This window comes from Diospyros lotus, chromosome 2 (genome assembly GCF_014633365.1).
Source record: "Diospyros lotus cultivar Yz01 chromosome 2, ASM1463336v1, whole genome shotgun sequence".
NCBI classification, from domain to species: domain Eukaryota; kingdom Viridiplantae; phylum Streptophyta; class Magnoliopsida; order Ericales; family Ebenaceae; genus Diospyros; species Diospyros lotus.
Genome location: NC_068339.1, coordinates 16,169,551 through 16,196,459, shown reverse-complemented (window position 1 = coordinate 16,196,459; position 26,909 = coordinate 16,169,551). Strand labels below are relative to the sequence as shown.

At 38.4% G+C, this 26,909-nt stretch overlaps 1 protein-coding gene across 1 annotated transcript in view; it reads right to left on the bottom strand.

Moving 5' to 3' along the window:
- Nucleotides 1–26,909, bottom strand: part of LOC127794971 (cullin-4-like) — a 38,929-nt gene that overhangs the window by 1,131 nt on the left and 10,889 nt on the right. Inside the window, exons 7-13 of the mRNA XM_052326322.1 lie at nt 6,351–6,476; nt 5,970–6,071; nt 5,539–5,592; nt 695–801; nt 541–601; nt 312–443; nt 62–199 (exon numbers count right to left, since the gene is read on the bottom strand). Coding sequence (XP_052182282.1) covers nt 62–199; nt 312–443; nt 541–601; nt 695–801; nt 5,539–5,592; nt 5,970–6,071; nt 6,351–6,476 — 720 coding nt within the window. The remainder of the gene's footprint in view (nt 1–61; nt 200–311; nt 444–540; nt 602–694; nt 802–5,538; nt 5,593–5,969; nt 6,072–6,350; nt 6,477–26,909) is intronic.

The window sequence follows — 26,909 nt, the reverse complement described above, 5'->3', positions numbered from 1 at the left end:
AGCAAAGGAGAAAAGCCCCAGGAAAGAGTAAAATATTTGATTTCTGAACTAATCGGCCCACCTTCTGAAGGACACGAACTTTTCCGCATGCAAGGGACTGAAGAGTCCTTCTCAACTCCTTATCCTCAATGCCAGTTGAATCCTTTATATCTTGAAATGTAAGCTTCTGGGCATCGTTAAACAGCATCAGAACAACAGCCTGGACAGAAGAGACAGCCAACATAAATTGAAAGCACTTGTGCACAAGGCATGAATAATATAAGCCAAAGAAAACAAGGATAGGAAACTAGCAAGTTGAAAGTGGGACCAACCTGAAATAGAGAAACTGCCAGTTCTTTTTTACCTTTCGGGAATTCCGTTTTTAACACACAGTGGCCTAATGAATTTTGCCACATTAAGCGCCTCCCGCTATACTTGCTCAAGTAGAACTCCTTGAAAATGTCCTGCAAAACCAAGCAAAAGATTTCAGGCAATCATACAAACAATTGGCACAGTTGCTAAAGTGAATTGCAATTTTGACAGGTTCAACTCATGCTAAACCTGATACACATTCAGTTCATGAGGAAGTTGAACATCCATAGGTGGATATGTTGGCCAGTACCTGCAACCCCAGCCAAACATGCCCACAGTTAGATCTTTCTATAGCCTAAAAGATGAGGACGTGTCAAAAAATAGAAACCATTTTGAAACCTACCCTGTTGTTAAAACATGGACACTCATCTCAATGCCTGATGGGAGTTTTGTCCTTGCCTGGGATGATTGCTTGAAAGATTCATTTATCTCTTTTGACAATTCAACATCCTGTGAAATTGTCATTAATTATTGCAAAGGCGTTGTCATGAACTTGCTAATTGCTATACGATCATTTGCAGGAATTGAAAACCGAGCTAAGCCAAGTATAAATTGTATGTGCATATATATATATATATATATTTATGGCACAAGGAACTATTATGCATGCAACCAAGCCCTATAAAGAATTTCGGTATCAGGACTTGAGAAGATTTGACACTCCGTGACATAAAAAATCAAAAAGAAAACATGGTCTGATTTTACTTGTTTCTCAATAATTGGGTAGTAGTAATCACTCACCTATACTCCGCTTGAAATATTTGCAAAATATATTGGAAGCTGTGAACTATCACAAGCATTCAGTATTGCAAAACATCATTGCAGTCGAAACAATGTCAAAAGCTTATTTGAAAAGACAAATCTCTTACTAAATGAGTAGTTATCTACCTGGGCAGTCCCTGCCTTTGGAACTGAATGCAATATGGACCTACAATAAGTGCGCTCAGCCACTTTCTTTGGCCCCTTCACTAAACCTGGTGGAAGCCTATCTGCCACCATGATAAATGCAGTTGTCCATGAAAACAAAGTTACTTCTAATATCAAGATTCAACCTTGATGTTAAAATGGGTGGGTAAAGTGTGTAATGCTAGTTCTTCAGAAGAAGCATGTGAAGAAACTTTCCATCCAATATACTTAAATGTATTAAGGCACAAAGTCCAGTTCCAGGATAAAATAATAAGCTAAATTTCCTGCCATTCCATCTGATAACACTTTCATAAAGGCTTATAGATTCAACTTCTAGTTGCCCAGCACAAGTTTCCCAGGTTCTAATTTCCCATAGTGGGTCCGATTTTTTCTTATTCTAGCTGACTTTTTCATGCAATACAGGTAAACCTGATGATACTTATTTATATTTTCAACTTAATCCAGTCTAAATTTGTTTACTTTGTCCAGTACTGACACATGAAGCCCTAGATTTAACACCCCCCCTGCCCATTATTCCTCTTCTCTCTTCAAGTGGCAAGAGAGAGAGAGAGAGAGGTAGAGAAGGGGGATATGAAATTATGCTTCAACCCCATTAGTGCAGACCAGATAACTGGGTTACTATTGCCACACTTGTATTGCACAAAATGGTGCATGCTGCAGACCTGAAGCAAACATGCATGCTCCAGATGTCATTTCAATGAAATTATCCTTTCAAGCTAAACAACAACATATCCAGCCTTTATCCCACTATGTGGGGTCGGCTACATGAATTCTAGACTTCCATGTATTTCTGTCTTTTGTCATATCCTCACTTAGATCCATATATTTCATATCAAATTTTAATGTCTCTCCCAAAATCTTCTTGGGTCTACCTCTACCTCTTTTTGTGACTAATTGTTCTATTTCATCAACTCTCCTCACAGGAGAGTCTGTTAGTCTCCTTCTCACATGACCAAACCATCTTAGTCTAGTCTCTCTCATCTTCTCCTCGATTGGCACTACTCCTACCTTATTACGAATAACTTCATTTTTAATTTTATCCTTTCTTGTATGTCCGCACATCCATCTTAACATCCTCATCTCCGCTACACTAGTCTTTTGCTCAAGCTAGTATTTGACTGCCCAACATTCTGAGCCATACAACAAGACTGGTCTTATAGTTGTCCTATAGAATTTTCCTTTCAATTTTAATGGGATTTTACCATCACATAACACCCCCAATGCATTTCTCCATTTTAGCCAACCTGCCTTAATTCTATGTGCGACATCCTCGTGGATTTCTCCATCTTTTTGAATCACTGATCCCAAATATCGAAAATGGTCTTTTCTTTGTAAGATTTGGTCTTCTAATTTTATTATAACATCATCCACTCTTGCATTTTTACTAAATTTGCATTCCATATATTCTGTTTTCTTTCTACTTAATTTAAATCCCTTAGATTCTAAATTGTTTCTCCACAACTCAAGCTTAGTGTTCACTCCTTTTGTTTCATCCACCAACACTATGTCGTCTGCAAATAGCATACACCATGGCACATCTATCTGAATATCTTTAGTGAGTTCATCCATTACTAGGGCAAATAAGTATGAGCTTAGTGCAGAACCTTGATGCAGTCCTATTGTAGTTGTAAATGGTTCAATATCCCCTCCGCATGTTCTGACCCTTGTCTCTACACCATGATACATGTCCTTGAGAGCTTGTATATAGGCTATTTTGACTCATTTCTTCTCTAAAACCCTCCATAATACTTCTCTAGGGACCCTATCATAGGCCTTTTCTAGATCTATAAACACCATATGTAGGTCCTTCTGATGATCTCGATACCTTTCCATTAAACGCCTCAATAAATATATAGCTTCCATTGTTGACCTACCAGGCATGAAACCAAACTGATTTTCTGACACCTTTGTTTCCTTTCTAAGCCTCTGCTCTATTACTCTCTCCCAGAGTTTCATGGTATGACTCATTAACTTAATTCCTCTATAATTTTCACAGTTTTGAACATCTCCTTTGTTCTTGTATATGAGAACCAAAGTACTCTTCCTCCACTCATCTGGCATCTTTTTTGATTTAAGGATGGCGTTAAATAGTTGCGTTAGCCAGGAGGTGCCCTCTTCTCCCATGCATTTCCATGCTTCTATTGGTATATTATCTGGTCCCACTGCTTTATGATTTTTCATCTTTTTCAATGCTTGCCTTATTTCATTTGAACTTATGCGTCGATAGAATGTATAGCTCACATTCCCTTCGGAGTTACTAAGATGTCCCAACCTAACTCTTGTGTCACCACCATCATTGAATAATTTTGTGAAATACTCCTTCCATCTCTCCTTAATCGCTCCCTCATTTACTAAAACATTTTGATTGTCATCTTTTATGCATTTCACTTGATTTAAATCCCGTGTTTTTCTTTCTCTTGCTTTAGCTAATTTATATATATCCCTTTCTCCATCTTTTGTATCAAGTCGTTTATATAGATTCTCATATGCTTTTAACCTTGCTTCACTAACAGCTCTTTTTGCTGCCTTTTTTGCTTCTTTATAATTTTTTTGATTTTCTTCATTGTTGCATTGATATACCGCCTTATAGCAAGTTTTCTTATTTTTAATTTTCAATTGTACCTCTTCATTCCACCACCAAGACTCCTTAAGGTTAGGGGCTCTACCATTTGTCTCTCCAAGCACTACCTTTGCTGTGTTTCTCAAGGCATTAGCCATTTCTTTCCACATTTGGTTTGTTTGTCTTTCTCCATTTCATTCTCTTCTACCCCTTAATTTTTCTTTGAAGATTAGTTGTTTCTCCCCTTTTAAATTCCACCACCTGATTCTTGGATTTTGTTCTATGTGATTTTTTCTCTTCCAATTTCTTACTTGGACGTCAAGTACTAGAACTCTATGTTGAGTAGTCAAACACTCTCCCGGTATCACCTTACAATTCATACAACATAACCGATCCTCTTGTCTCATGAGGAAGTAATCTATTTGGGTGCTTGAGGTGATATTTTTATATGTGATTAAGTGTTCGTCCCGTTTTTTGAACCTAGTATTGGTTATAATGAGCCCATATGCCATAGCAAAATCTAGGATAGATTTACCCTCATTATTAATTTCCCCGAATCCATACCTTCCGTGTACCTCTCTATATCCGTTTCCGTCTCTACCCACGTGCCCATTTAAGTCACCTCCTATAATCACTTTCTCTCCTCTTGGTATCATTTGTATGAGTCCCTCTAGGTCCTCCCAGAATTTTGCTTTTATCTCATCACCTAACCCCACTTGTGGTGCATATATACTAAAGATATTCATAGTCATTCTTCCTAAACTAATCTTCACCATAATAATCCTATCCCCTATTCTCTTTACATCCACTACCTCATCTATTAAGCTTTTATCCATAATAATCCCCACTCCATTTTTCGCTCGATCAATTCCTATGTACCATATTTTATATCCAGCTTCTGATAAAGTTTTTGCTTTTTTCCCTGCCCATCTCGTCTCTTGAAGGTACATAATATTAATTTTTCTCCTAATCATCACATCCACCACTTCCATAGCTTTGCCTGTTAATGTTCCTATGTTCCATGACCCAATCCTTAATCTATGATTTTGTTTTTGGCCTTGACTTTGGATTTGATTTTGTTTTTGGCCTCGACTTTGAATTTGATTTTGTTTTTGATTTTGGTTTTGGTTTTGGTTTTAATTTTGATTTTGGTTTTGATTTTGATTTTGATTTTGGACTAGCTTCTTTACCCACATCCGTCCAAGCAAATGCGGGAACCCTTGCTCATTTATCACTACATTCGGGCGCCGATACAGCGGCCCTAGCTCACTTGTCACTACACGGGGGCAGTGTAGCGCGTCGCTATGAAGGGTTACGCCAACGTAAAACTTAGTCGAATCCAAAACATGAACTCTAGACAAATTATGAAAAATCGTTTGGGCGTGAGCTATTTGCAATCTGCTCAACGAAAGGTCCACTTGCATCCTTGTCTGGGATTAGGTGCATAACCCTGGCTCATCCAGGTCTTCCACTAGCCTAGCAAGGACAAAGTCACCTAAGTAATGTTGCCAGAACTACACCTTCCTAACCCCTTTTCACTTGGGTGGGAGGAAACTGCTCATCAGAAGTATGTGCAATGCTTGTAAACAAAGAAGTCGCTCTTTTTCAATTACAGTTTCTTTTTTCAAGATATATTCAACTCTCTTTCCGTCTCTAAATTTGGGATATCAAACAGGGCTCTTATTATACAAGATACAAACCTTGAACATTCCTTCAAGTTTATTGGTGAACTGGCTGCCACACTCAGTCTTCAACTGTAACAAAGAAGGAGCTTCTTAGTATGATGAACACATGAATGAACTATAGAATTTGAAGTCAAATTAACATATAAATATACAGGATGGATATAAGAGATGTGTGACAGTGTTATCTTTATCTCTGGAATTATTTATATTAAGTGTGTAATCTACATTTAATTTGAGCTAAATGAACTAGTACTGTTGACCTCACGTGGAGAGAGGCCTTCTAAACACTGAACCACATAAATCCTTATGTTATCCTCTCTAATATCACATCCATTTAGTTGTTTTCCTTATTTCTAAATTTTAGCATTAAGAACACTCACTCGCATAAACATGATTAACAGATGCATAATACTCGAAAATTATACAGGGACATAAGCAATGTTTACCTTAGAAATCATGGACTTCTCTGCATCAATGGAAGCACTCTTTCCCAACAGTAACCTTTTTGCAAGATCCTTCTTATAGAATGCTTCAAAAACATCTTTACCCTGATTAACAAGAGATAAAATAAGCGATATTGCTAGCTATATTTCTATTCTTCATTATGTGATGAATAACAATGTTCAAACCCGCACATCCACCCTCTAATTGTAAGATACCAAGAAGAAACATTTAGGCATTGTGCACAAGGCAATGACCATATCAAAATTGTTGTGCTAAAACAATAGCAAACAAACTCTTGAGTACAATCCTCAAACAGCATAATTAGCAATACCAGCAATAGCACTGCAAATTTAAAGCAAGACTATAGCAAACAGATCAATTACCTGTATAAACCTGAATAAAACCAATACTCTATCAAGTGTACCCTCCAATTCCTCTTCAGATGTACCCTTATTTCCAGCACGAAGCTTCTCGTCCAAAAACTTTGCAATCAGTTCAGCAGACCGGTTCTATACAAAACAAAATGCTATTACCTTCTGGATTGGAAATATAATTTTAGAAGTCATAAGTCAGAATGGATGGCAATTAATATGCTAATAAATTATCAGAATATTCAAATAGATTCACAGGGATGCCCGTTACAGCAGAGGGGAAAGTAGGCCGAAGGTATCCCAGGGCAAGGAAAATGCCTCAGAGGTATTTGGACAGGGAATGAAGGTTAATTGCTGTCATAGCTGATATATTGCCTTTATACATTTGCTTAACAGTGTCATACATTGTTTGTAACAAGCTGTTACATACGTAATTCAATTGGTTAGGAAGCTAGTACTGTCATGTTGAATATGTACCAATGAGTATTGCTACTCAGTAAGGGTTAGAAAACATTCCATGAATGCACAACTTGTGCCATGAGCATGATTTTCAACAATTTTCATATCCTGATTTCCACTAATTAAATTAACCATTCATCTTCACATGGTGAGCTCTAGGCATCGCCAAGGACCTACCTTGCAGTTAAGCTTTAAACCATGTTAACATGAAGCATTACAACTGAATTCAATCATGCTAATTTCATTCACTTTAAAATTGACAATGAACCCTAAACTCGTGTAGTTCAAAGAAGACTCGGGCTAACTTCTTTCCTTCTGGGTTTTGAACTAGCCAAGCTTCCTCTTCTTCTCCTTTCTTTATTTCTTTGTTTCTTTCTTTCTTTTACTCTCTGTTATTTTCAAGCTAGCCAAGGCCACCTCTTTCTTTCTCTCTAATTTCTCTCGTTTTCCCTCACTTTTTCTTCTCTTCTCTACTTTTAGTCTGCTGCTGAGATTTGCAAATGAACAAAGCTTCTTCAGTTTGCAATTCTCACCTATTCATGTATTAGCCCTTGAATTGGCCAATTTGCACCTTCAAAGAGATTATTCATATCTTCAAGTGACATATCACCAGATTATAACCACACTAAATCTCACTGAGACACCTGCTGAATTGAATCCCAAGAACAAACATGCATAGGCAGCAACCTTGCTAACTTAAAGCATTATTTAAATGATATTCATCTACTAGTTCATCCTCAATACCATTAGGATCATGAGGCATCTCAAGGTTACCCAAGTATCTATACCTCATGTCAGGATCCAGTCCCGACCTAGGGTTTGTTTAAGGACAGAAATGAGAATGAAAGAGAAAGAGAGAAGGGGGAGGAAAACAGAAAGAAATTAGGGAGAGAATTGAAGAGAGAGAAGAATTCAGTTTCCCTATTTCTCAACAACAACAATACAGTCTTGAGTAGCTTTATATAGCTACTCTATATTCAATTTTTCAGTTACATGTTGTAACTGAAAATGTACAACTGGCCTGCAACTAATCAACTGAAATAACAGAAATAACAGCTGCTAACCACTCAATTAATCTGCTACAATCAGCTCTCATATAAGCCCAATACACCCAAGGTCTTGACATTTTCCTTCCCTTCAAAATTTTCTTTTCCTCAAGAAAATCAAAGAAACTGAGCAACTCGAGAAAATTGAGGTAGGAGATTCGGCAAATATTCCCAAGTGTTGTTATCCGGGTGCAAATGGAACCATAGAACGAGTACTTGAATAAGGAAAACTTGGTTCCTATAGATACTTCTTGAATATGGCCTCTTCCATCAATTCCTGCAGTTTTGCCTTCTCTGCTGCCTGTTTAAATGTTGCAGGTTGCAACATCTTCACTATTGGCCTAAGTTCTTCACTAAGGCCGCTTACAAAACTCGAAACAAAATATGCTTCAGAAAGAGAGGGGTTGGTAATAATCATTAGTGATTTAAGTTCTTCAAACTTGATTTGATATTTCAAAACCGTTCCAACCTGTCTCAACTTATTGAATTCTTCTATAACATCAGTTATTTTCTTGTCCCCAAATCTCTCGCAAAATTTTTCCACAAAGTCCTACCAAACACATTCTTCTCTAAGCCTCACCCACCCTTGATACCATACATGAACTGCATCATTCAAGTAGGTTGAAGCCAGATTGACTTTCTGGAATTCTGGTATATTACAAAAGTGAAAGAACTTTTGGCATCCCCTTATCCATTGCCTAGGGTTTTTGCCATCAATAAGAGGAATTTCTAATTTTTTCATAGGGACATTATGTCATGTACCTAGGGTTTAGCCTAGGGTTTGGATTGGAAATCGAAATAATCTAAGGAAATTCGGACCAGGAACAGAAGGATTGGGGAAAGAATTGGACAAAAATGGGGAAGATAATAGACAGAAATGAGGGAGAGTTGCAAACAGAACAGAGGAAGGGGGAGATTAGAGAGAAGGCATAGGGAAACGAGAGGGACCTGCCTCAGCTTGTGGATGGGGCTCAAACAACTTTTGTGCCGAGCCGCTCCATTGGGGATAATATTATGTTAGCCTAGGAACTCTATCATTACCACCTCATGTGTGGCCCTCCTCATTGTGCCTTAAAAGTTGATCTTAACAAAGCCTATGACTCTATGAATTGGGATTTTTTGCTTTTGGTTCTTCGCCTAATGAATTCTCCCCTGCATTTCATTTCTTGGATTTGTGCTTGTGTAACTTCCCCCATGTTCTCCGTTAAGATCAACAATCATCTTCATGGCTTCTTCTGTGGCGAGCGAGGGCTTCGCCAAGGGGACCCATTATCACTTTATCTATTTGTCCTGGTCATGCAAGTCCTCCATAGTATTGTAGTGTATCACATTCATGTGGATGACTTTCAGTTTTGCTAGAAGTGTGATAATTTGGGCTTAGCCATGCTTATGTTTGTTGACAACCTCTTACTCTTCTCCCATGGGGATCGAACGTCTGTCAAATTCTAAAGCGCTACCTTGATCGTTTTGCAATATTTCCAAGCCTTTATGCTAACCCCTCTAAAAGCGATTGCTTTGTTTGTTGCTCTTCCTCGGATCTGTGAGCGAAATTGGTTATGGCCTCAAGTTTCCGCTAGGGTTCCCTACCTATTCAATACTTAGGCATCCCTTTGATCTCAACGAAGCTCTCTCATAGTGATTGTCATCTCATTCTTGATAGAGTTTGTTCTCGAGTAAGTACTTGGTGTGGTCGCCTTTTATCATTGTTGGTAGACTTCAATTAGTCCAATTTGTACTCTCCACTATCCATGTTTACTGGGCCTCCATCTTTATTCTCCCTAAAAAAGTCTTAAAAGAGCTTGAACAGATCGTTCGTGCGTTTCTTTGGAGTGGCTCAGAATTATCCCCTCATAAAGCCAAAGTAGCCTGGCTTGACATCTGTTGCCCTAAAGATGAAGGTGGTCTAGGTCTTTGTCCCATGTTCCTATGGAACCAAGCCCCGATTACTAAGCTCATTTGGCATCTCATGCAAGCTTCTCCTAACTCCTTATAGATTCAGTGGATTCATTCGTGTTGCATTAGGGAGTCGTGCTTCTAGTTCCTTTCGATCCCTTATGATGGCCCTTGGTACTAGCGCAAGCTTCTCCAACTTAGGGGTAAGATTCGTCGATTCTTTGGGTGATTTATTAGGGATGGTCGTAGGATCTTTCTATGGCACGATCACCAACATCTCTTGGGGGTGCTTGTTGATTATTTTTCTCGCTCCCTTCCTCGTCAGTTATCCCTTCCTTCCATTGCTAGAGTGGCAGACATTATTGTGCAAGGCGCCTGGTGTTGGCTTGAGTTAGGCCCCCCTCAGGCTCTTCAGCTCCTTTCTTCGATGTTAGGCCCTCCGCGCATATCTTCCCTTGATCGCCCCGGTGGCTCCCAGCCGCTAATGGTGCCTTCTCAGTGCACTCTGCGCTGAGGGCCTTGCATAATAAGGTCCCTTGGTAACATCTTGTTTGGCATGGGTCAAGAGTCCCCTCCTATGCTTTTATCCTTTGGCTTGCTATTAAGGAGCGTTTGTCCACTCTTGACCATCTCAATCTTTATTTTCTTTTTCCTAACAGGTGTTACCTTTACAGGACCACTTTTGAGAGCCACAACCATGTGTTCTTTGCTTGGTTCCTTTTCTTGGCAAGTTATTTCTCTTCTTAGATGTCAGGTGAAGTTTGCCTCGTCTTGGCGTAACTAGTCCCGTGGGATTTTCGTGGCCTCTCATAGATGGCATGGCAAATACCTGTAGATAGTGGCAACGAGGCTTACACTTCAAGCAGTTGTCTATTTCATCTAGTAAGAACACAATACCAGCTGCTTTCGTGACAATGACGCTCTCCTTTTCAGCTAGCTTCCCAGATCCAAACCTCAATTTGGTCCCAGTTAGCTTCAATGCGCTTCCCTCATACTTTGCAGGGTATAGCTTTTGTCCATTTTTGGCGCCTCCTGCCTTCTTGCTTGCTTTAGTCTTTTCTTCCTTCTCTGCCATGATGTTTCTTTAGATGCTAGTAATCATGTGGTACGGGAGTTTGTTTTCTTGGTAGGTTCTTCGATTGGGCTATCCCTCGAATCATATTCTTCCTCTTGTTGCCTCCTGTTGTCCCTGTGCGAACGCGGGTTTGTTCAGGAATTCTATGATGGTTTCAGAGGCCAAGGTTATTTTTGTTAGTTGGGGCTCTACATGTGAAGGGTACCCATAGGGCAACTCTGTTTTTCTCTGTTTCTTTTTGCCACACCTGTTTGAGGCTTTTATGTTGTAGCATTGCTGCCCCCATTATTTCCTAGTTTGCTATGTCTTTTGGTTTGTGTAGTTTTCGTGTTTGCAAGGCATGTCGTTGTTGTTTCTTATAAACGCTTTGTGTATTTTTTTTCTTGTTTAATGCATTTTTATTTACAAAAAAAAGAAAAGAGGAATTTGAGAGAGAATTGATGAGAGGGGAAAGCTAAAATTCAATTATCATTCATAACCTCCCTACCAACAGACTTTAGTAGCTTTATATAGCAACTCTACATAAAATAACAAATTAACAGAAAAATAGAACCAGGGGAAAATACAAGTAAAATGTAAAATAGGCTAATTACTATTTAAGCCCTAGTAAACCCTTGGGTCCTGACATTTCCCCCGGCCTTAAAACATTTCTTATCCCCAAGAAAAGCCAACCTTCCACAACTTCCAATATGCTTTTTCCTTCTCTTCCATAGCTTGGGTGACGCAATCTTGAACAACTTCCATAAGCATAACAAATTGTCAATACCTCTCTTGGACTCATCAGCTAAAACAAAACCAGAAGCAATCACTTTCTAGTTGTCGCAGTTAACAATTGAAACTTGCATTGTTGTTCACACCAATTTTCCCCATCACTGCTCTTTTGATGTCTGTTTGGAGTCCAGAAGAATGACTAACTATGCCCGTGACTTCTTTTAATAGTTCATCACCATCTAATACAAGTAAGAATGGCAGACAAACATCCATAGTTGTAGTTAATGTATTCCTGACAAACCAACGACCATTCTCTACTACAAAAATATCTGCAATAACCTGCAGATGCAATGATTGAGTAATGTAAACTTGCTTTGGATACGCTAGCAGAAACTCTTTGAGAGCAGCAAAACTAGGAGTTGCTGCAACATCAATTCTGGTCATCACTCCATCCTTCATTACAGTAGACAAAAATCCTAATTGGCCAGCTGGATTGAGAACAAACAAAACAGCAATAGCTTTGTTCTCCATAGCAGAACTTTTGACTTCTTCGGCTATCTCCCTTAGCTTTCCCCCAACTACCAATTGTCCCCAAAATTCCTTACAACTTTGAACCTATTCTTTACTGAGAAAATTCCTATTAAGATCATAACTCTCAAGAGACTTTCCAAAGCTGCCACTAGGACATTTCATGATTAATTGTAATTCTAAAGGTTGAGCAATCAAAATTCTTATATTCCCAATCCTATCATGTGGAAGAAGTATGGTGCCCAACTCTCTTCTTGTCTCCCTCTTATGATTGAGAGAGAAATCAACATCTCTCTTTTCAATGAGCGTGCCCTGCTCTCTTGAAACACCTACTTCTGTTAACTCTATTACAACCAGCATCTAAAATCAGTTCGCACCTTCTACAATCTGGCTTGCACCTTCTGAAATGACAGCGACACCATCATACTGTTCAGGGTTAGAATCTTTCATGTTGGCAGTAAGATATCCTCTAGTTAGTACTCTCTTCACTTTCTCATTGCCAGCTTTAACCAAAGCTAAGGAATCCACAACCTTATCTGAAATCAAAGGCAATGGAACAATATCCTTAAGAACTCCAATATCAATTTCGTTCCTCCCATAATTCCGATCTTGAACACTAGCCAATCCTTCAATCCATGAACTAGTCACTAGGGGTAACGTGTTGGTCTTGGCTCCCTCTGTCACTTCATCAAGTACTCTCTCATTTTTTTCTTGCAACCTTTCAGTAGGTGCATCTTCAGGTATTATTTCTTCTTCTAATTTCTCAATCACTGCAGCAGAATTTATCTCGACATTGTTAGTTTTAGAAATTGATTGAGTTGAGCCTGTATCTCTTTGAGAAAAATCGGATGAATTTCATATCCTAAAGATCTAGATGTGTTTTATCCCAAACTCCAGAACGACTCTATTACCTCCTTTCATTCTTGTCACTTGATTGACTGCATCAATCATCTCTTGTTCTGGACTTCTGAGAATATAATCTAGAACGTCCTCAATAACAACTCCCCTTTCAAAGGAATCAGGTTATTCCATTGAATCTTCTTGTGTCCAAACATCCTAGATCGAGCTGCCGAAATTACCGTTATTGTTGTCAACACTGTTGCTACCAGTGTTCTAAAACGCGCTAGGCGTTAGTCGGGCGCCCAACTGGGGCCTAACGCCTAGGCGGAGACTAGGCAGGGCCTAGAAATTTTTATTTATTTATTTATTTTAAACATTTTGATGTTATTTTTAAGTAAATTAAAGTTGCAACAAGTGAAATAATGAAATTAAGCTTGAGAAAATAAATTGTTGTTTGCCAAGAACCAACAATAGCAAGATGCAGCAACAAGAAGTTGTTATAAATATTAAATAACATTAACAAATATTAAAATATAAATAACATTTAACTTGTTTGCTCACAAGTTACAAATATTAAAATATTTAAAACAATAATAAATATTTAAATAACAAATTCACACATTAATAAATATTAACATAAATAATAAATTAACTAACAAAAATAAAAAAAAGGCAAGGCAACAGCAAGCAGCAAGTGCAAGCGCTTGCTGCTTGCTTATTGCTTACCGCAGGGTGAGGAAGACGAGAGAGAGAACTGGAAAGGCAGAGTGCAATGAAGGTTGGCGGCGACCGCGGTGGCAGCGTGAGACGAAAAGGCTAACAAAAATGAAAAGCGGCAACGGCAACTCCGTAATAGACGGCAGCGACGTGCGACGAGAGAGGCTTTGACAGTAAGGGCAAGCGGCGACTCGACAAGAGACAGTCGGCGATGGTGTGCAAGAGAGAGAAGGGGAAATCGACAAGGTAAGGGGAAACAAAAACCCTAATCGACTAGGCGGTTCACGCGGTTAGGCGGCCGCCTTGGCCGACTAGGCGCCGCTCGGTACCGATTAGCCGGGCCAACGCCTAAGGGGACCAATTAGGCCATAATCGCGGCGGTCTGTGTCCGCCTAGCGCCTCGGCGCCGCCTAGGCCGAGTTTTCGAACACTGGTTGCTACAATCATTCTCCCCGTCAATGCTACCTAAATCAAAATACTACTTTGGCTCAAAATCGAAGGTAAGCAATGAATCATTTTCCCATAATCTTGATGTCTCCTTAGACTCCTGCATTTTAAGGAACTCCTGAGGCTGTAATGCTTCCTTAACCACGTCCTTCTTCAAGAGCTCTCTGTTACGGTCGTTCAATCCTAATGATTGATTGTCTGAATCAATCATCTCTTGGTTAGAACATCCGAGATGAGAGATGATTAGAACATCCGATAATCATTTGAAGCATCTCTGCGCGACTTATGGAAGAATTCAACTAGAATACTGAATTGATACTCCTTAGACAACATTATGAAAAACTCTTGCATCTGCCCGCATATCACGCAACCTGTTTCTTGGCACATTTCGTGTATCACACTATTTGTTTCCTTGCGCATTTGACTAAACTTATTATCAAATTTCTTTTCCCATGTCTCATGATTCTGGCTAAACTCATTATTTTTGTTGTATCCAATTGAAACTGTAGCATTCTTCTACTGTAGTTGAGACTCCAATTGTTTCACACATGCGCTATCAGTCATGGCAAAAATCTCACAAGCAAGACAAGTTGAAGGCCAAGGAACAGGAGCTCTGTACATCTTGAATTTAATACTTTCCGTGGCCTAATCAACTCTGGTTTGATGCAGTCTTAGAATTCGCCTTAAATTGATAGCAATAAACAGCTTAGATCATTAACAATCAAGGAGTAGGAGGAATCTGCGTCACAACAGTCAACGACCCTCAATTCCTGATTGAAAGGAGCCGCTAGGCGATAGATTCGATACCACCTCCTGGCTCGCTTGTTCACAACAATCACCTATCAATAGTCGAACCTTGACTGGCTGCTAAAATTACTAGAATCATAGCCGCAAGTCAGCCGACTCTGATTATGCCTTCCAAAATCATGGGAAATAGCTGTTGAGAGTTGTTAGAATCAGAACCAAGAAGTGTGGGCACTAGATTACAGTGACCGAACCTAGATCAGCTCTAATTTTGCCTCCAATACTCGGCTAATCCAACCTCTCTTCTTTGCCTTTCCAATTCGAACAAAGTTAACCAAATTTCAAAGCCGAAATCAATATCTTGTTTCCCCTTACTCAACCTAGAATTCAATTGGAATCACTGCCAGTGGAATTCTCTTCATTGATTCACTATTATGAGTCATTGGACTTCTAATCGGAATCTCCTGAATCACCGCTCAATCAGTTCCAATAATGGCTGAGGTCGCTTTCTTGAATCGCAATTGCAGCAGCTAAAGTTCGTCGGTTTCGTCGTTGCTGAGAGAGCAGTCTTTGATACCTTCATAAACAAATCGAAAACAATCACCTATCAGTAACCAAGAATTACCATGTGAATTTACTTCCAATTATCGATTTGCTCTGCTTGGAATTTGGCTTTGATTTCTACAAAATCAAATCAAAACAACTATTGAATTTCCAAACTCACAGCCAAGGAATGATTGTTCTGATTGTCTGATCGCAATGGAATCTTTGGTCGAAAATCTTTTGGTCTGCTTCGCCTTCCATTTTTGGGCCTCAAATATAAGCCGACGCTCAACCTCCATGCGTTGAAATCGATTTCCAAGGATCACCCGTTCCCTATACTCAAATCAAGTTCCGAGTCTCTACTTCTTCAAGTTGATTCGAAATTCACTGTGTTATAAATCAACAGCGTTGGAAGCAAGAGCCTAGATCAGCAAGAAATTAATCAACAGAGAAACCGTTGAGAGCCGTCGGACATTAACAACCAAGGAACGATAGCTCTGATACCAAATCGTCATGTACCTAGGGTTTAACCTAGGGTTTGGATTGGGAATCGAAATAATTTGAGGTAATTTAGACCAGGAACATAAGGATTGGGGAAAGAATTGGACAAAAATGGGGAAGATAATAGACAAAAATGAGGAAGAGTTACAGACATAACAGAGGAAGGGGAAGATTAGAGAGAAGGCAAAGGGAAACGGGAAGGAATTGGAGAGAGAATTGATGAGAGAGGAAAGTTGAAATTCAATTATCATTCATAACCTTCCTACCAACAAACTTTAGTAGCTTTATATAGCTACTCTATAGAAAATAACAAACTAACAAAAAAATACAACCAGAGAAAAATACAAGTGAAATGTAAAATAGGCTAATTACTATTTATGCCCTAGGTGTAACGCCCAAAACTTAAACTGAGAATCAAACTTTCATAAACTTAAATAAAATTTCAAAACATGCTTTATAGCATTCATATAAAATCTAGAATTTATTATTGAAAAAAAAAACTTTATTTCAACAAAAATAAGGAAAAAACTTGTATTGGTTTATCTAAAAGACATCCTAAAAAAAAACTATAATTAAATTCTTGAAATCCCTTTGAAAATGCCACCACATGCCACATCCATGCTCCAACCTACTTATTCATAACCACCTGGGGGGGGGGGACACAGAACGGGTGAGATAAATCTCAATAATCACAAATAAACTATTAATTGTATTTAAACATGATATAACTTGAACTTGCAATATAAAGAGACACGATAGATTCTACCAACTTGTGGGGGTAAAAACCTTCGTGCGTAGCTAGTAAACTCCGGTCTCGAAACTTGCTTGTAAACATGACATGAGGTACCATGATACTTGATTTCATGAATTTATTTAAACACGACGATAGTTTATAATGCACTTATCTTCTACTTGATTGGAATAAAATAGATCTTTAATTGTTTTCTCCTAATCAAAACCTTCACACCTTGTTGTCTTGCTTGTAGTAAGAAAGTAATAAACAAAGAAAAGAAAGAGAGAGGGTCGACCAACTAAGGAAAGGGGAAGTGAAGAATTGTGAAGGGGGATTGCCATATTTATAGTCAAGAATCCTATTTGATAAGAATCCCAATCAAATATTCTCTTTTCCATAAGATAAATTCAAATCTTATCTTATCTCTTATTAATTAAAAAGATTTAAATCATATCATATCATATCTAGGGAAATCAATTTATTCATATCTCCTATTTCCAAAAGATAAATTCAAATCTTACTTTATCTCTTATCAATTAGAAAAACTTAAATCATATCATATCATATCTAGAGAAATCAATTTATTCATATCTCTTTTCCATAAGATAAATTCAAATCTTATCTTATCTCTTATCAATTAGAAAGATTTAAATCATATCATATCTATATAAATCCAGTGTTCTAAAATGCGGCCAAGGCGGCCGCCTAGGTGCCGCCCAGACGCTAGGCGGCCCTTGGCCGCCGCAATTGAGCCCTAATTGGCACCCTAGGCACCGGACCGATTAATCCAGCCCAATCGGCACCTAGTCGCCTGGGTCGGGCGCAGCATAGACCACCTACCTACCTGGTCACGCGCGGCCTGGCCGCTGCGATTTGTATGAGGCGTTCATGTAGAGATGGTGGACGAAGGTGCCTACCTACCTGGGTCGCGCGTGGCCTGGCCGCTACGATTTGTCAGAGCTATGTAGAGATGGTGGACGAAGTGTCCTCACCTCTGAAGCTCAAGAACACTGTCGCTGCTTCGAGAAGCGGAAGAGGAGACAGCGGCTCTTTACCTCTTGTAGTAATAGTCATTGAACAAAGGGAGTAGAGAAGAATGGAACTCATCCGGGAGACGAGAGATTTAGGAGGAGGGGGGGGAGAGATAGAGAGAGAGAGAGACTAGACACCAAATAAACCAAAGCAGTGGTCAAAAAGGTAGGAAATTTGTGGGGAAAAAAAGTCAAGAAAAGTATATTTTATGAGTTAAATTATTGTTAATATATAATTTAATTTGTGTGATTTACTATTAAATGAAAGCACAAAATAATGCAAGAAAACAACAAATGTTACAAAATAATGTAGGTTTATGTGCTGAAAATAGTAGTTTTCCTAAGTTCCACCTAGGCCCCCTAGGCACTAGGCCCTGATCTGGCGCCTGACTAGCGCCCAGCGCCTTTTAGAACACTGTATAAATCAATTTATTCATATCTATAAAATCAAAAAATCTTATGTTATCTCTTATCAATTAGAAAGATTAAAATCATATCATATCTAGATAAATCAATTTATTCATATCTCTTTTCTATAAGATAAATTCAAATCTTACCTTATATCTTATCAATTAGAAATATTTAAATCATATCATATCCAGATAAATCAATTTATTCATATCCATAAAATCAAAAAATCTTACCTTAACTCTTATCAATTAGAAAGATTTAAATCATATCATATCATATCTAGAGAAATCAATTTATTCATATCCATAAAATCAAATAATCTTACCTTATCTTTTATCAATTAGAAAGATTTAAATCATATCATATCTAGAGAAATCAATTTATTCATATCCACAAAATCAAAGAATCTTACCTTATCTCTTATCAATTAGAAAGATTTAAATCATATCATATCTAGTGAAATCAATTTATTCATATCCAAAGAATCCCCAAGAATATTTTAGAAATTTGTGTCATGGTAGGGCTAAAATCTAGGCTATCTAAACTTTTCATTTTGGTCCCCAAACTATGAAAAAATGACGTTTGGGTCCCTAAAATATTATAACTTTTTTTTTTTTTGTTGCCCCTAGAATTATGTTTAGGGTTGGCAATGATTCGGTTTGGTTTCGATTTTTGCCAAAACCATAACCAAACCAAACTTAAATTACTAAAACCAAAACCAAACCATTACCCATTTGGTTTTAAAAGTTTAAAACCATAACCAAACCATTCAGTTTCGGTTCGGTTTCGTTTTAACCATGGTTTTTTTAGAATTCATAAAATTTTTTGATAATTTCACAACAAACAAAAATAAATTCTAATAAAGTTACCTTATTCTTGCATAAAGTTACAAAACTTATTGGATATAAAATCACATTTCCAAACCTACAATTGTTAAGATCAATAAATTAATATGTGCATAATTAAATTGTAATTTAAGCTAAAAAAAATTAGCTACGAAAGTTAATACATTCATCAACAACATTAATATATTCTTCGTAAATTGATGCATATCCATCTAAAATGAATGAGCCAACTCCATCTAACAAAATTATAAATATAAAAAATAAATTAATATGAAGAGAGATGAGGCAGAGAGCGAGAGACAGCGAGAGTGAGAGAGATCGAGGGCGAGCGAAAGCAAGAGGGGTCGAGCTCTAGCGAGAGCAAGAGAGATCTAGCGAGGTTGAGTGAGAGCAAGAGAGATGCAGAGAGCGAGAGCGACTGGCGAGCTCGTGCGGAGGAGCAAGAGAAAGGAGGCAAAAAGGGTGAGACAGATCGAGGGCAAGCGAGAGCAAGGGCCAAGCCCTAGCGAGAGCAATGGCCAAGCCCTAGCGAGAGCAAGAGAGATCCAGCGAGGGCGAGCGAGAGCAAGAGAGATGTAGAGAGCAAGGGCGAGGGCGCGTGGACGAGCGAGAGGTAGTGAGGGTGAGAGAGAATGAGAGCGAGGTCAAGAGAGGAAGGAGAAGAGAAAAGGAGAAGGGTTTGCAAGCAAGGCAATTGGGCTGGGGTGGGCTAGGCTCGGGTGGACTGGGCTCAGGTGGGCGGGGTTGTATATAATATATATTATATATACATATTATACATTATATTATATATATTCGGTTTGGTTCGGTTCGGTTACCCACCATTCGGTTCGGGTTTTGGTTTGGTTTTAGTGAAAACCATAACCAAACCATACCCATTGAAACAGTGTCCGATTTTTCCCCGAACCAAACCATTATCCAGTCAAACGGTTTTTAACCGCGTTGACATTTATGTTTAATGATCACTAACGATGGTTTACAGTGTTACACTAGTAAACCCTTCGATCCTAACACATTGTTGTGAACATATGGAGTACTAGAGAAATTATATTCCAACCTCCTATCAACAATCTGATCTGTTGAATTATCTCTCTCACAAATGTTTTTGATCTCTAACATTGGCAATCTAGATGGTCTAGAATTAGGACCATTACCTTCCAGAATTGGATTAGCATTCTCCTTCAGCGAAAAGTCTACCAGCAAGCTAATTTGCAAAATTTTGGAAAATATCTGTAGGATGCCATCAAGCCTTTTAGCCAATCCATCCATCAAAGCATCCAACTTGTTCTCAAATGATTGAATGCCTTTGTGATTGTTAGAATTTGTATTAGTCTAGCTGGTAGTTTCAGTAAAGGGCAGATTTGTCTTTTAGGAAATGTTTTTATTCTTATGTTTTATGTGTTTAAAATATAACAGAAATATCTTCACGGGGTTATTTCCGAGTAAGCCTTGTATTTCCTTGTATTGCATTTCAGTCCTTAAGTTGTAACTGCCTTTATCTTCTATAAATAGAGGCGGATAGGTTCTGTTGACAGAGAGAGAATCTTTTTGTTGTATTCGCACATAGGAGTTAGAGAATTGAGAGAGAGCTAATGCTCGGTCCTTATATTCTTGAGAGAGAGGCTATTGATTATTAGCTTAAGTGTGTGCGAGAAAGAGATTAGAGAGGAAGAGCTGTATTCTTGTTTCTTTGATAGTGGATTCTGTCGGCATCATCTGGCAATTTGTATGTAGGGCAACTTCTTGCCCGAACCAGGATAAGACTTCTTGTTCATTTACTGTTACTGCTTGTGATTGTGTTCTGTTTTACATCTCTTTTAATTTCTATCTGTATCATGTAAGGGTTTGGTGTGAGAGTGTTTATTGTGTGAGGAAACTAGTCCTAGATTCAATAATTTGGTATCAGAGCCTAGGATTCCTCATAATTTCTTTCAAGATTCATCCAAGAACCCTTAGATCAGTCTTAAAGACCTTTAAAAGAATGGCGATGTCCGGTTCCGCATCAAGATATGATATTGAAAAATTCAATGGCACAAACGATTTTTCTTTATGGAAAATCAAGATGCAAGCCCTCCTCGAAAATCTAGGTTTAAAGGAGGCGTTAAGAGAGGAACCAAGGGATAAAGAAAAGATAGGGGATAGTGCTAAAACCCTCTCAGCAGAACAGAAAGCAGACATAGAAGTGAAGGCTTTTAATACTTTAATCCTTAGCTTAGGAGATAAGGTATTAAGGGAAGTGTCTAAAATGACATCTGCCTTAGAAATCTGGAAAAGATTGGACAATCTGTACTTAACAAAAACCTTGTCTAGCAGGTTATATCTAAAGACTAAATTCTTTACATTTAAGATGAAAGAAAAACAAAAGTTACAAGACCACATAGACGAATTTAATAAACTATGCCTAGATCTAGAAAACATCAATGTCAAATATGATGATGAAGATAGGGCATATGAGCATTTTGTTGATATTCTGCAGCATGGCAGAGATAAGTTGTCTTTAGAAGATGTAATAGGAGCCCTAAATTCAAAAGACTTGAGGCATAACCAAGAAGAAAGATCCTCCAGTGGAGATGTTCTGACTGCAAGATCTAAGGGTACAAAAAAGGATTCCAAAGGGAAAAATAAATCTAGATCTAAGTCAAGAAATGGGAGGGGTCAGTTAAGTGTTATCACTGTCAAGAAGAAGGGCATTTTAAGAGAGATTGTCCAAAAAGGAAGAAAGAGTTCAAGGATAAAAACGCCTCGGATGGTGGAGTTTCAGTGTGTGAATTTGGGTATGATAGTTCTGATGCATTAACTGTATCTCAGAACTCAGTGAAAGATATGTGGATTCTAGATTTAGGTTGTTCCTTCCACATGACACCCAATAGACACTGGTTTTGAAAATTACCACGAAGTTGATGGGGGTAAGGTCCTTCTTGGAAATGATCATGAGTGTAAGGTCCTACGTGTAGGAGATGTTAGGCCTAACAATACCTACTGGACTCTTCAAGGGGTAAGATATATCCTAGAGTTAAAAAGGAATTTAATCTCTTTAGGAGCTTTAACTAAATCTGGCCATAGTTTTAAAGGAGAGGGAGAAATTCTTAAGGTATTTCGAAGATCCCTAGCATGGATGAAGGCAAACCAGCAAAATGGAATTTATATTCTGCAAGCTTCTACTTTAGAAGGGGATGCAGCAGTGGCTAACAATAAGGATGTCACAATCTCAAGATTATGGCACCTTAGGATGGCTCACATTAGTGAGCTTGGCCTTAAAGAATTAGCAAACCAAGGGATTTTAAAAGGAAACCAAGTGGCAGTATTAGATAAGTGTGAATCATGTATCTATGGAAAGACCATTAAAGTAAAATTCAATAAAACTGCTATTCACTCTTCTAAGGGTCCTCTAGATTACATCCATAGCGACTTATGGGGGCCAGCCCAAACTGTTACTTATGGTGGAGCTAGGTATTTTTTGTCCATAATAGATGATTTTTCTAGGATGGTATGGATTTATGTTTTAAAAACAAAAGAGCATACTTTTGAGGCATTTAAAACATAGAAAACCATAATAGAAAATCAAAAGGGAAGGAAGATAAAGACCATTAGGACTGACAATGGTCTTGAATTCTGCAACAAGGAGTTTACAGATCTATGTAAAGGAAGTGGGATAGTTAGGCATTTGACTGCTCTAGGAAACCCTAGGCAAAATGGGCTTGCCGAGAGGATGAATAGGACTCTCTTAGAGAGAGTTAGGTGTAGTTTCATGCAAACCTCTCAAAGGCATTTTGGGGAGAAGCAGTGAATACTGCAGCCTATGTGTTAACTGTTAAATAGATCCTCTTCAGCTGCCATAGAATTTAAAACTCCTTATAAAAAATGGATAGGTCACAAACCTAGCCTAAAACACCTAAGGGTATTTGGGTGCATAGCATATGCCCATGTAAAACAAGGAAAGCTGGAACCTAGGGCTTAAAAATGCATTTTTATAGGATATCCAACTGGGGTAAAAGGGTACAAACTATGGAGTCTAAAACCTGAAAACCAAAAGATCTTAGTTACTAGGGATGTCATCTTTGATGAGAATTCTGTAGCTAAGGGTCTGCATGATAATGGTAGAAATAAGCCATCATCTACAATAGAGAATGTAGAAATAGGATGGCATAAAGATTCTCCCAGTGCAGAATCATCTGGCTCGCAAAGCCAAGACTTGGAACATCAGATAGATCTAGAAGAACCCATAGCTAACCAAGATTTTGACCCTCATGGAGAAAGAAAAGAGGGTTCAGATGCAAAAGATGAGCCTGACCAGCATAGGTATAATGTTGCTAGGGATAGGTAGAAAAGACAATCCAAACCCCCTAAGAGATATGGCTTTGCAGATCTGGTTTCATATGCACTTACGAGTGCATCCGAGGTTGCAGGTGATGAACCTCAATCTTATGAAGAAGCAATAGCCTCTAAGGACTCAAGTAAGTGGATTGAGGCTATGGAATCAGAAATAAACTCTCTAAGGAAAAATCAAACCTGGACCTTAGTTGATAGACCTAAGAAGCAGAGAATAGTGGGTTGTAAATGGCTTTATAAAATAAAGGAAGGAGCTGGGAGTGAGTCTAAACCTAGATATAAAGCTAGGCTGGTTGCAAGAGGATTTGCTCAGGTTGAGGGAGTTGATTATAATGAGGTATTTTCCCCTGTTGTAAGGCACACCTCAATAAGAATGCTTCTAGCCATAACTGCTCACATGGATTTGTGTTTAGATCAAATGGATGTTACTACTGCTTTCTTACATGGAGAATTAGATGAAAAGATTCTCATGGAGCAGCCAAAGGGGTTCAAATCTAAAGGGAAAATAGAGCAAGTATGCCTTCTTAGGAAATCCCTATATGGGCTTAAACAATCCCCACGCCAATGGTATAAAAGATTTGATACTTTTATGATTGATCATGGGTTTGTAAGAAGTTCATATGATTGTTGTGTATATTTTAAAAAAATATCTAACAGCATATTCTTGTATCTTTTATTATCTGTTGATGATATGTTGATTGCAAGTCAATCAAGGGAAGAAATCCAGCAATTAAACTAGAATTAAAATCAGCATTTGAAATGAAAGATCTAGGAGAAGCAAGAAAGATATTGGGAATTGAAATTAAGAGGGATAGAAAGGTAAGAACCCTAGGTCTATCGCAAGAGAATTACTTAAGAAAATTAATTCAAATGTTTGGTATGGCTGAAACAAAGGCTGTCAGCACTCCGTTTGCTCAGCACTTTAAACTCTCAACAAGTCAATCTCCTATAAATGAGGATGATAAGGCAAAAATGAGGAATGTCCCATACTCTAGTGCAGTAGGAAGCTTGATGTACAGCATGGTCTGTACTCGGCCAAATCTTGCCCATGCCATGAGTGTAGTTAGCAGGTTTATGGCAAACCCAGGGAAGGCTCATTGGAGTGCTGTCAAGTGGATGTTTAAATACCTAAGAGGATCATTAGGTATTGGTTTAGTTTATGGTGGAGCAGGGAAAGAATTAGAAGCTAAGATCCTAGGATACTCCGATGTAGATTATGCAGCGGATCAAGATAGGAGGAGGTCAACCACAGGCTATGTTTTCAAGGTTTGGAATGCCGCAGTAAGCTAGAAAGCTGGTCTACAACACGTTGTAGCTTTATCCACTACTGAGGCGAGTATATTGCCCTAGCAGAGGCAATAAAGGAGGCCATGTGGTTGAAAGGGCTTCTAGGAGAATTGTTAGGTAGGGTGATAGATACAACCCTAAGATGTGATAGCAAAAGTGCCATTCACCTAACTAAAAACCAAGCTCATCATGAACGCACAAAACATATTGATGTTCGTTTGCATTTTATCAGGGAAATTCTTGACAGGAATCTGCTGAAGTTGGAAAAGGTAGCAGGAGAGGAAAACGCAGCGGATATGTTCACCAAGGCTGTTCCAGCAACCAAGATGAAGCACTGCATGAAGCTACTTAATGTAGCTTGAAGGAGTCTAAGCTCTTAAGCTTAGGACGAAGCCAGAAGATGGAAGAAAAGGAAGCTGTAGCAGAATCTGGAAGATTGAAGTCTTGAAGCTAAACTAATCAAATTGGTGGAGAAATTGTTAGAATTTGTATTAGTCTAGCTGGTAGTTTTGGTAAAGGGCAGATTTGTCTTTTAGGAAATGTTTTTATTCTTATGTTTTATGTGTTTAGAATATAACAAAAATATCTTCACTGGGTTATTTCCGAGTAAGCCTTCTATTTCTTTGTATTGCATTTCAGTCCTTAAGTTGTAACCGCCTCTATCTTCTATAAATAGAGGCGGATAGGTTCTGGTGACAGGGAGAGAATCTTTCTGTTGTATTCGCACATAAGAGTTGGAGAATTGAGAGAGAGCTAATGCTCAGTCCTTGTATTCTTGATAGAGAGGCTATTGATTATTAGCCTAGGTGTGTGCGAGGAAGAGATCAGAGAGGAAGAGCTATATTCTTGTTTCTTTGATAGTGGATTCTGTCGGCATCATCTGGCAGTCTGGATGTAGGGCAACTTCTTGCCCGAACCAGGACAAGACTTCTTGTTCATTTACTGTTACTGCTTGTGATTGTGTTCTGTTTTACATCTCTTTTACATCTCTATCTGTATCGGGTAAGGGTTTGGGTGTAAGAGAGTGTTTATTGTTTTATTGTGTGAGGAAATTGGTCCTAGATTCAACAGTGATGCTTACTCAATCCAACTTCCAAGGCTTCCATTCGAGTCTGTAGGTTATTCACCAAGGAATTAACTTGGTTAACTTGTGCCTCCAATTGCTTCATATGAGTTCCATCTGCCATCTCCAATTGATCCAAGCTATATAGTTAGCAGTCCAAGAACCAATTGCTCTGGTACCAAATTGTTAGGATCTAGTCCTGACCTAGGGTTTGTTCAAGGATAGAAATGAGAACAAGAGAGAGAGAGAAGGGGGAGAAAAATAGAGAGAAATTAGGAAGAGAATTAAAGAGAGAGAGAAAAGAGTTTTCTTATTTTTCAACAACTACAATACAGTCTTGAGTAGCTTAATGTCAGAACGCTAGTCCCTAACTAATGTTTCCTTTGAAGATAGAAATGAAATTGAGGGAGAAATAGGAAGAATAATAGAGAGAATCAAACATAAATGAGGGAGAAACTGACAAAAAGTAGGGAGAAATAAAGAGAACAATAGGGGGAAATGAGACATTTCAATAACTTCTTGACAATTCATTCATAAACTTGACATTGTGGGTTATGGCTTTGTATATAAAGCTAACCAACAGATCAAGCGTTACCACTACTCCTTCACTACTTCATACCGGCTCCACTACAAATAATTGCTCCTAACTGTAAATAATAACTGCAATTAAACTACAATTACTATTATATTTACTATTATATCCTTGAGATCATGACATTCCCTCCCCCTTAAAAGATTTCTTGTAGAAATCTTAGTAGTTTGACCAATATTCTTTATCCAATCCCTGTTTTCACTATCTTCTTCCGCAACGCATCATGATTTTTTGTTCAGTCTACTTCAATTGTTCCTTCTGCATCCTACTTTGCTCCTCCTGAGCTTCATCCTTAAACTCATCTTTTGCTTTATCATACACTATAGGTTCATCATCAACAGATTTCTCCTTCAATGGTGTCACATTGATTTCAACAATTGTTAGTCCTTTCTTGGCATCCGACTTGCATAGAAAGAGGTGAGAATGTTCTGCATGTTCCACAAAGGCTGAAACCTGACCTCCATCCAACCTAGAGTAGACTCCAAGAGCATATGTCTCATCGGATGCCTAAAAAATCCCTTCATTGCAACTTTCATATCCAACATGATTTATAACAGGAATAACTAATGAATCAACGTTTTTTACCAATTCAGATTGCCCACCTTCTCTCAAGGGAAACTTATTATCTTCCAGAATTTGTTCATTCTTCTCCTTTGACAGAAAGTCCTCTGGCAAGTTGACTTGCGGAGTTCTATGGATCATGTCATTTTCTAGCAAGAGTGGATCTCCAACTGTCACAGGGACTGGTCTCTTTTGTTGAATAATTGGATCAAGAT